General features: G+C 42.4%; 2 protein-coding genes across 4 annotated transcripts; both read right to left on the reverse strand.

Moving 5' to 3' along the window:
* Window positions 1-273: 273 nt before the first annotated feature.
* Window positions 274-7,271, reverse strand: LOC136521160 (uncharacterized). 2 transcript variants are annotated; one of them, XM_066514858.1, is made up of 8 exons: window positions 6,698-7,271; window positions 6,442-6,571; window positions 6,270-6,326; window positions 5,047-5,139; window positions 4,400-4,478; window positions 3,522-3,646; window positions 1,337-1,480; window positions 274-931 (listed from the first exon to the last, which is right to left on the reverse strand). In XM_066514858.1, the coding sequence occupies exons 1-8, from the start codon at window positions 6,733-6,735 to the stop codon at window positions 692-694; spliced, it is 906 nt and encodes a 301-aa protein (XP_066370955.1). In that variant the 5' UTR covers window positions 6,736-7,271; the 3' UTR covers window positions 274-691. The 2 variants fall into 2 exon arrangements, with proteins under 2 accessions (XP_066370955.1, XP_066370956.1); XM_066514859.1 differs by having other exon boundaries at window positions 6,738-7,033.
* A 221-nt stretch (window positions 7,272-7,492) lies between these two features.
* LOC136521161 (putative 4-hydroxy-4-methyl-2-oxoglutarate aldolase 2) lies at window positions 7,493-9,186 on the reverse strand. Of its 2 annotated transcripts, none has more exons than XM_066514861.1 (2): window positions 8,989-9,186; window positions 7,493-8,198 (listed from the first exon to the last, which is right to left on the reverse strand). In XM_066514861.1, exon 2 carries the CDS (start codon window positions 8,178-8,180, stop codon window positions 7,674-7,676), a length of 507 nt encoding a protein of 168 aa, XP_066370958.1. In that variant the 5' UTR covers window positions 8,181-8,198; window positions 8,989-9,186; the 3' UTR covers window positions 7,493-7,673. The 2 variants fall into 2 exon arrangements, with proteins under 2 accessions (XP_066370958.1, XP_066370957.1); XM_066514860.1 differs by having other exon boundaries at window positions 7,493-8,201; window positions 8,989-9,185.
* Between the last annotated feature and the right edge of the window lie 1,683 nt (window positions 9,187-10,869).

Consider the following 10,869-nt stretch of genomic DNA (forward strand, 5'->3'; position numbering starts at 1 on the left):
AAATTACTCTCTAACATCTCCTTTATTTGGATCTCCAAGTATGAAATATAGCTATTCTCTATTATAAGTTTCTCGCTAGCTAAAATGGAGTTGTTAGGGGAAAAAGATATAGAGGGTGGATTTTATTCAAATCACTTTCTAAATAATAATTTAGAGAGTGGATTTAAAAAAGAATCTTAAAGATGATCTAAGCATTAGCATGCACTCATAATGTTTCTTTATTCATGTTATACTCAGCTCAACCCATCGATGAAGTCATCAGCATTTCACATGTCGATGGAAGATTATTGCTATTCACTTATTCATGTCACACACAATGCAATAGTATGTGGAAATCGGATTAAAAAATTGCGTGTGAAATTGTTTGAAGACGGAGGAGATCCGTAGTATTTGGTACGGTGAGAGGCGCCAAATTCATCATCAGACTGGGGACACAAGGGGATCAGATCATCAGACCCAAGATCCAGCCTTGTGCATGTTCCTCTGAGCCCAACAAAAGCCAACACGACACTGTTCGTGAAGCTATTTTCCAGGATCCAAATCTTCAGTATTTACTAATAGCATAAAAATTGAACCAAATTCCTGAACATTTCTACAGCAAATCGTCTTCTCTTCTAAGCAGCTCCCAAGGTTGAAGTTAGAACATACGAGCATTTGCACAACCAGAGCCTCTTCCCCGGTCCTTTTCCTTTCAACACTCAGCCTCTTCAGCTTCGGCAGCAGCAATCTCTGAATCCAAGAGAGAGATGAACTGCTGGCTGACATGCTTGGCGACAGATATCATATCGAAGATGACGCTTGGGTCCAGCCCTGCACCTCCCCTCTTGGTAAGCCCGCATATCTGGCCATGCCTGTTGACTGATACCGACACTGCTGAACTCATCTGGGATTCTTCCTCTGAGTTGGCGTCAACGATGTAGTGCCGACCCACCTGACATATGATGATATGAAACATGTACAGGGCACTGAATTTTATGTGAAACATAGATACTGCAGGAGAAAAGCATAATAGGGCAATTTTTGTTGCTGGTGGTGCCCAATTGCTTGCTGGGTAGTGTCATATTCTTCACGTGTCAATGAAGGGGAATTCAACTGGTACACAAATTCATACTACGATGATACTATGAGGTGTCTAAGTCTAGTGTTACATGAATAGTATTGAAGCTACTCAATATTTTGTATCATAGTCTTAGATAGCTCAAAACTCTCAAGGTACATACCCTGGAGATTGGACCACGTTTAAACACTTTGAACACAACAATCATGCAATCAATAAAGTATATGTCTACTCATACTCAACACCAAAGAATAAAGAGTTGGGTAAGAAACACATTACCTTGGTTAATGTAATAATAACAGGCACACTGGAGGTGTCGAACTGCAGAAATTCCTCATCGCTTACATCAACTTCAGGCTCCTCGTCAGATGCAGCATTAACAGAAACATTAACTTTTGGTATACCTGTATCACTCAAAGCAACCTGCATGTACATGGAATGTCAGCGCCCTACAAATGTGCTAATTGCACTGTATTGTGTCAAACTGTCAACTAATGCACTGGCTATCAGGCAGTACAACTCATAACAAGGAAATTTTGTGTTTAACATTCAGAAAAAACACTTTAACTCAAACAGAATCATCTGAGGATATGCCGAGGTTTGTCATGTCACTTGACCAGACTCTTAAAACATAAAAGTGGGATTCACAGAAGAAGAAATGCATCAGTGAATTTTGGGGTAGTAAGGCTATCTCCAACAACAACACCCAAAATACAAGACTCATTCGTCCTTTGGGTAGCGCTATAGGCAAAAGGTTCAATACCTATTCGGCATCTTCTCCAACAACAAGACCCAAAAGATAATCCTTTCTGCAAATGGGTTTCCAGGAGAGAGGATGCCCATATTTAGGTTGTGCCTCTCAGGCAACCCAAAATAGGTCTCCCGTATAGGTACTTTGTTGGAGGCTGATTTTGGGTCTCTTGCTACCCATTTTGGGTTTGGGTGCCCATATGGGTTCCTTGTTGGAGACAGTCTAACTCAATCATCTACACCGCTCACTGGGTATTGTTAAGCTAGCACAGACTAAAAGGATCTTCTCACAGAAAGAAAGTAAAACAAAAGGAGGGGGCGTAAAGTGTCACTTTCACTCTTAACTAAAACTAGACACTGGTTCCTAACTTCAAAAGTCAGAAGGGATCACCAGATCAGAGAACCTATGTAAGAATTTAGAAATAATGTTGTGGACACATTTGTTGGCCATGTCTATCGGCTCCAGAAACCAGTGTGGCAAACTGAACAAGCATGGGCGCGGGAAGATCAGATTAGGAGGGAGGAGATTTAGTTTAGTTGGTTAAGTTGTTATGGTATGTTAGTAGATGCCTGGATACAAAGGCACCCGTATTCATCTTTGTAATCATCAAAGAAATAAACTCCCCCGTTGCAGGGCGAGTTGTCTTGGACCATATTGTCCCCGGCAATCACGACAGCTCCTCGCCGAGTCCACTTCGCTACACATCCCCCCCCCCCCCCCCCCCCCCCCCCCCACCCACCCACCCACACCCCACCGTGCACTCCTCACCGGTGGCATCATATCACATAACAAAATGGGAATTGGTAAACTATGATATGCCCTATTATGGAGTTCTTGAGGGGTGAGGGACTTTTGGATACCTGACAGCTGAGAGCATAAGGTGAAGTTATACGCTTATACCCAAAACGAAACATAAATTCAAGAAAATGAGATGGTGCATGCAGTCTCCATTTGAAGGAAACATCCTTTTTTCTGATAAGGGAAGGAAACATCATCTTAAACAGCTGCATGGCGTTCAATATGTCCGCAGACTATCCGCACAAAGTTTGTTCTTCACAGTTCACACTATACATATTTGGCCTGGTTCACTGGTTATAGGCTGACGATAATAACATTCAAGAAGTAAATCAACAGACAGAATTTTACCAAAGCTTGGTCCTCGGTGGCTGTTCAACACTGGGATGTATTCATGTATAGATCAGTTTGTGTTCCCTTGCTTGGAGACACTCTTTTGAGTTTGTCAGTCGTCGGATGAAATTATTTGAAGCTATGAACCTGGTGCAAGCGGTAGAGTCTACCGCCTGTGACCGGAAGGTCCCGGGTTCGAGTCACGGTCTCCTCGCATTGCACAGGCGAGGGTAAGGCTTGCCACCGACACCCTTCCCCAGACCCCACACAGAGCGGGAGCTCTCTGCACTGGGTACGCCCTTTATGAATGACATTTGTCTAATCATGTCAGCTAAGGTAATTAATGTGTATCATGGAAGAACCTCCATCTAATGACAGAGAAAAGAAAATTATGGCATTACTTCCATTATTGAATTTCTAATCTTTTCCACATCAGATGCACCGATAACTGTCTATAGGGACACAGATGACACTTTTCTACCAATTCATTTGCAAAGTGGAAATTCTTGGCTCCATTCAAACAGTTGCAAGAAAAATATGAAATTTAAAACTGCAAGTAACAAGCAATACAAGTCAAAAAGTCACCTTTATCGCAGCAGCTAGCGCATCTAGCAAATTACCATCAGAACTGACCACAAGCCCATCAATGTACAGATCCCAGCAGACCTTTCCCTCAACAACAATTAGGGACGACAGATCAATTGCAGCACCTGAAATGAGAATGTTGTTACTTGACACTGACAGATGTGTTATCAATTCAGTGCAGTGTAGTCAATTAAATGGCAACAAAATATTGTTGGCATAAGTTTGAACTGAAAGAAAACTGTACAAGCAAACAGATGGATAACAACATGAGGAATCAATTTCTCATTAAAGATTTCTTGACTATAACAGACAATGGGATCAGAGAGGAAGAGCTGCAGCTGGTTAACACACTAATCTCTGAATGAAATCTCCCCAATAACCTGGAAATTTGAAGAACAGTCACAGATATGAAAGTTCAGCAACTACAGCGCACTAAAATCACCTTTATATGAAATGTAGGATGACTAGCAAAAACAATGGAATGGATTTTTTTTTGTCTACGTCATCCATAATAACACTTACAACATTATTATGTACTACACCTGCAACTAAATAGGCATGCAATGGCAATCAACGGTACTGATATGTGAGGCCGCTCTAGTTGGTGTATCTAAGCAAACGTGCTTAATAACATATATCCAAATTGCTAGGTATAATTCACTAGTTAGCAAAAGCTTAACCTAAGGAAGGTACATCTAATTAAATGTACTACAATCATAACGACACAAATAATGATGTCACCCATGTCCAAGTAGTAGTTATAACTGATGATAGAGAGAAACAATGAAGATATTAGGAGCATCAAACTAAAGGAGATCAGTGTACACTGACCATGTCAAATACAAGGATTTTAGGGAGGCAATAGAGTTATATCTTACCAGCACCACTTTTACCACCCAGCAAGCATCTTTGCAGGGAAACAGAGAGCTCAGCAGACAATTCTTCAGAACCTCTACCCTAGAAAACTCCAAATAAAGGAAATAAGATGTATACGAAAGTAAAACAATAGGATTTTCAATTTTCATATAGAATGAAATCTGAAAAGGAACAAAATAAAGTTTTCCTTTCTATATATATTCCTCTCTAGCAGCATCGTTTTACCAGGCAATTGGTAACCAATGTACAAAGGAAAATACTGTTTTTCTACTAACTGGAATCAAATGAGCACATCTACAAAAGGAACATATATGCAGAAGCACCTGTAAATAATAAAGGCCACTAGTAATAAAATATAAAATAACTATTATCAGAAAAACAATATGCTTCTTCAAATGCATCCCAGTGACTTCTTTATTTTTCATAGTCAAGAAGCTTTTTGCTTCTTCGTATTCAACGTCACATCATTAGCATTCAAACATAAAATTTCAGCAAAGTCTATATGCATAGTTCCATAGAAGATCTAAAAGAGTTTGAATAAAGTCCAGGGTCCAGACCACAGTGCCAAACATTGGGTATATGATGAACACAAGTAATGTATCAGACTGTTGGTTATTTTCATTTGATCCAGTCACAGCAAATCACCAACCTCAAACATAGGCTCAGCGGTTGGACTACAGTCAACAAAAATGGAAACTTTTCCTTTGTCAGGGTGAAGAATGCTTGGTTTTCCAAGTTCAGCCTGCAGATGCCAACCCATCAGAATCAAAGAAAGTCAGATAAAATGACACGGTGGAGGAGGTACAGCACACTATTTGTAACGACTTTATTTTATCGAGTTTATCTAAGTAGTAACAATATCAACAGACAGATAGACACCAACTTGTTGACTCTCTAGCGTGATGTTTATTGTCACTCAAAACGGCCCAAACAAAACTAGCATTGTGATTTCAGAGTTCACAGCTTAACATAACAAAATCGAATTAAAGCATTAGCTTTGCAACATAGGTGCCTAATGCTTAGTAACAATCAATAACTGACAGCCTCACTGTCTTGGGAACATCAGAGTTGCTTGGAAGCTGGCTGTGGGAAAAAGCTGCTGTGGGCTGTGAACTGTAGAAAAGCTGCTGTGGGCTGTGAGCTGTAGAAAAGCTTAAAGCTGTTTGGCTAAACAAGTATAAAATATACCTTTTATCTTTATCTCTCTTGAAACAACTATGGAAGAGCTTTTTATTCCACCAATTTCGAAAAGCAGAAAGCCAAAAGCCAAAAGCAAGGTCAAACCAGCTTTCAAAAATGAACTACGGAAAAGCAGCTGCTTCTGAAAAAGCATCCTCCAAAAACAGCCCCTTTGGTTGGGCTTTTGGCTTTTGGGGCCAAAAGCCAAAGCCAAAAGCCCAACCAAACAGGGCCTAAGGGGGTGTTTGGTTGAGCTGTGGCTGTGGGAAAAAACTGCTGTGGGCTGTGAGCTATGAGAAAGCTGCTGTGGGCTGTGAGCTGTAGAAAAGCTGAAAGCTGTTTGGTTAAACAAGTATAAAATATATCATCTATCTTTATCTCTCTTGAAACAACTATGAAAGAGCTTTTTATTCCATCAATTTCGAAAAGCAGAAAGCCAAAAGCCAAAAGCAGGGTCAAACCAGCTTTCAAAAATGAACTACGGAAAAGCAGCTGCTTCTGAAAAAGCAGCATCCAAAAGCAGCCCCTTTGGTTGAGCTTTTAGCTTTTGGGGCCAAAAGCCAAAGCCAAAAGCTCAACCAAACACCCCCTAAGTCGAGAATAGAAGATGGCGTACAGAGGATTGAACGAGACATAGAAAAACATTCGCCTTGCCATATTTGCAGCAAAATGCTAGTGAGGACAGACTCTTACCTTGACGCTAGCAATTATTTCAGTGGCCCCCAATCTAACACGCGCTGAGCCATTCGCCTGTAACAACCACCAATCCGAAGTAACATAAAACCGCAGGCGCAGGGGCATTCCAGAAAAGAAGGAAAAGTGAAAGGCATGCGGATGCCTGCCCCAAACAAGTTGTGAAACCTACCTGTGGAATGACTCCAGTTTGGACGGAGAGGGCCCGGAACTGTAGTCGCTTACGTCCATCAGTGCGAAGGTCCTGCGCAATGCCGCCGCGGATGAAGTGCTTCTCCCCTTCAGAGAGACCCACCATCGTCCTGGACACAGCGGGACAGAAACGAACACAACCGGTGTCAGAGGCATTTCGTCGAACACCTAGACTGCTACGCAGTTAGGCCTCGTAGCTGGATCACATCCCAATACCAATAGCCAGATAGCTTAACAAGTTAGGTCTCGAGAACTCGTGAGAAGAGGAGCGCATACGTAGTGGATGCTCGTCGCCGGCGAAGGGACTGTCGAACGGTGCACCTGACACTGACCTGGCCTGCCCACAAGAGACGAGAGAGGGCAGGGGTGAAAGGCTGAAAGCAGAGGACCTGTTTTTGTTGGGAAGTTTTGGCCACCCTACCGAAAAGAAACAGTCATGGCCCAATTGCCATCCTTCTAAAATTAAGTTCACAGAATTGCAAACCGGTGCCCTAAATTTCTTCTAAATTTGCCACTGTGTACTACTTTAAATAAGTGCCAAGTCACCACTTTGCCCATTGTATTCACAACTTCTTTTTCTTTTAAAAAGAAAGAAAAAACTTCATATGTTAATTAATGGTATGCGTCACAGCTTCTTTTCAAAAGACGAAATGCATCGCTTAATCAGGTATTCATCATTTGTTAATCACGTATCCATCATTTGTTGATTGGTGACGAAGACAAAAGAAACAAGTGCAGTTCTAAACTAATTACAAGTGTAGACCTATAATCCGTGTCAAATGTCATATATAATAAGGTAATTTTTCACAGATACTCTTTTCTTTTTCTTTTCTTTTTTTTTGGCAAAAAGAGGCATCATCATAGTCCAAGCTATACATACTTCAACAAAGGCACTAGCACCAGCCTGCCACAAGGCCAAGACACAGAACACGTACAGCTTCAGAACTACACCAACATGGTGATCTAATTTAATCATGTTGAAGAAACTTCATCACCATTCACCAGAATAGAAAGTTCACAAAGAACAAAACTTTGTCCAAGAACATCTTGTAACCATGGAAGCATTAGATTATTCTAAGTATAAATGTGTGATCCAGCAAGAATCCATTATTGCAAGCCCAGGCTTAACAGCAAGAGCGCAAGGTCAGGAGTAGCCCTGCTTTTATGCGCCCTGATTCTTATACACGCATACAGATAGGCTCCAGAACCAGTCTACACGATCAGTTCCGTCCTTGAGACAAGAATGCCATCCGTATCGGCGTAGAGCCACTCGCCGTCACAAATCCTGGTTCCAGCAATGTTGACGGGGACATGCTTCTCCCCCATTCCCTTCTTGTTTGCCTTCATAGGGTGCGAGCTCAGAGCTCGGACACCAATGTCGCAGCCATTGATCTCATCGACATCCCTGATGCAGCCGTTGACCAGAATACCAGCCCACCCATTGTTCTGTGCCTGCTGGACGGGGTTGCCACCAAGAATGGCACAGCGCATGCTCCCACCACCATCAACCACAAGGACCCTCCCCTGGCCTTTCTCCTCAAGGAACTCGCGGATCAGAACATTGTCCTCGTACACCTTCAGTGTGACAATAGGGCCGGCAAAAACCTGGCGCCTTCCGTAGATTTGGAAGATGGGCTGGAGAGCACGGAGCTCGCCGTTCATAATCAGATGAGGATTAGCATCGCATACTTCAGCGGTGGCCAACGGCAAGGCAGCCATATTTTAGTTTTACTACTCCTGCTGTCAAAAGAAGACAGGAAAATAAAACGCTGAGCAAAATGAATCAACAGAAGCAAACCATTGCATGGAAAGCAATAGCAGACATTCTCCAAAGGAGAGAAAAAAAAAACCTTTTGAATTGAACATTTAAAACCAGTAGAAGTAGGACAGCAATACGACGGTGTCCTAAATCTGAATAGCAGCAGTATAATGAACACCACGAGATAGATTCCTCGTCACTCAGCTATTAAAATGATGTGTAGTTTGAGAACCATTTTCCTATTATTACTGCATCGATTCGGTCAGGGAGCATCAACCCAGATGAAACATAAGACAATCAGTCTTGGATGAAAACAAGCCTTCTGTAACGGAAATGTCCATCCAGACATGTCTGTGTGACTATTTTACAGTACACTCTATGTATCCGTCTACCTTTGGCTCTCATTTACATACAGAGCTGAGCTGCTGGGTTCCATGAAGCTTGAGCCCCCAAAGGCCAAAGTGGAAAGAAAACACAAGATGTGTGCCTCAGCCCAAAAGCTGAGAGCGAGCTCTGAAACAGGTAATCTGCTGGATCGTGATTTTGCGAATCCGAGATTATAACTATGGGGGGCGGGATAATTATGTAGGACTGGAGTGGATAGGAAAAGGAATAGGTCTGTTTACATTCATAAACTCTTGCATTAGTTAGCGGAAATCTGTCTGATTAGATAATACAGTTCGTACTAGAATCAAAGGGCGCGTCTAATATAAACTCTAAACAAGAAGGGACAGTGATAGCGATAGGATAGGGATCAGGATGACTCACCACCAGCACGAGCACAAACGGATCGGATCGGATCTCCCCGGAGGAGAGGGGAGGGGAGGGGAGGGGAGTGGGGACGTGGGGTGGAGGATCGGCCGGATCCGGCAGGCGGCGGCAGGGAGAGCAGAGCAGAGCACGCCACACGCCAGGGAGAGTCCTCGCTTGGGATTTGGGAACTGAGGTGAGGGGGCGTGGGGTCAGGTCGTCAGGCGTCAGTGGGTGTGGGTGTGGGAGTGGGAAGCCAGACCTTCCCTTCCAACAAGTCAAGTCGACATCCACTGGTGCGACAGCCACAGCCACAGCCACAGCCACAGCCACAGCGGACGTTGTGTTCTAGCGATCCTTCACAGTGCAGTCATGCTCGCACGATCTGACATGGAATCCATGCCCCCACGATGATTTGGCGTGCCAACTCAATTAAAAAATAGTAACAGTGTAGTGTTTATTCTCTCTCCCGATGATAACAATGCAGATTTCCATGTAAAAAATGACAATCGGAGAGTTGGGATCGAGTGGCAAAGAGTTTAAGGGTTAATTGAAACCATACGCCATTACAAATGTCACTTACACAAAATCTACCATTACTATTCAGCGGTATTCGTAAACATGGCATTACAGCTGTCATCACATCTGAAACTTGCAAATTTTGTACGCGTGACTTCCCCTTGGACCCATTTGCATTTGTGGGCACCTCTATGTTGGCGTCAATTGTTCGGGCTTCACTTGAATGTTGCCTTAGTTTCTTACTTGTTTTCAGGGTTTTCAAAGGACCTTCTTTGATCTTCCTTTGAGGCGTTGATTGCTTGATCTCTGCCCTGGCCTAGCTCAAGTCCATCCTTTGCACCCTTGGAACTACCTTCTATACTATCAAACATTGATAGTTCCATTAGTTATATTATTATCACTCAATCACCAAATCACTAGGACCTTATTAGGGTCCATTTTTCTTACATTTTTTTTTCTGAACCTCACCTCTTTCTAAAACCGGACTTTACTCAAAACACTAATATATCGGTTAATGCATTCTCTTCCAAAATAAATAAATAAAACTTCAATAATAAGAAGTACTATAAATATATTTTTGAATACGTAAAATGTATGTAATTGACTAGCGATCCATGAGTAGGGAAAAAAATTCTAATTATGTTTATAATATTTGTTTTCATCGTATCTCTGTCTCTGTCTCTACCGCTAAACAGATCCAGATGTTATCGTCTCCGTCTAACCCCTCTGTAATTAGAAAAGGTACCGCAGCCCCCGCCTCGCTCCAGAGAACCGCCACACGAGCGGCACGACGCCCAGCTCCTAGGTCGTCTCGCTCCGAGGAAACGCCGCTGGAGGACCTCGCCAAGCAGCCTCGACCAGCGGGGACCAGCGCACGATTTCTGCTAAACAAACTCTGTTTTTGTTGCTTTGTCCTTGAAATAAATCTCCTCCAAAATTATACTCCACATGCTAAACGATTTCTGCGAAAACGCAATTTTCTGCATTTTACCAAACAATTTCAGGGGATACTTGCAGTGTATCCAATTTTGAAAACAGATCCATCATCTCATAATATGAATGTTGAATATCAATGCTAAAAAATCTATTGCACACTATAGGGAATATACTAATCCTCATCCTATTTAGATATCAATTTTCAAGCTCCATGGTAACTACCCCTCCGAAGTATCTGAAGATGTGTGAATGTTAATATCTTCATCCCAATTTTTATTATGCAATGGATGAAATTTTACTCAAAAACATCAGGCGAGATCAGCTACTAATTCATGTTAAATGCTTTTATGGACCCGTAAGTAAGGAAATAGCATGACAAGTAAGATCACAAAATTTGTAGAAGGTCCTCTCACTCGCTGTTGAACTGTACCTACTGAAACTGGA

This window comes from Miscanthus floridulus, chromosome 18 (genome assembly GCF_019320115.1).
Source record: "Miscanthus floridulus cultivar M001 chromosome 18, ASM1932011v1, whole genome shotgun sequence".
Taxonomy (NCBI): Eukaryota; Viridiplantae; Streptophyta; class Magnoliopsida; order Poales; family Poaceae; genus Miscanthus; species Miscanthus floridulus.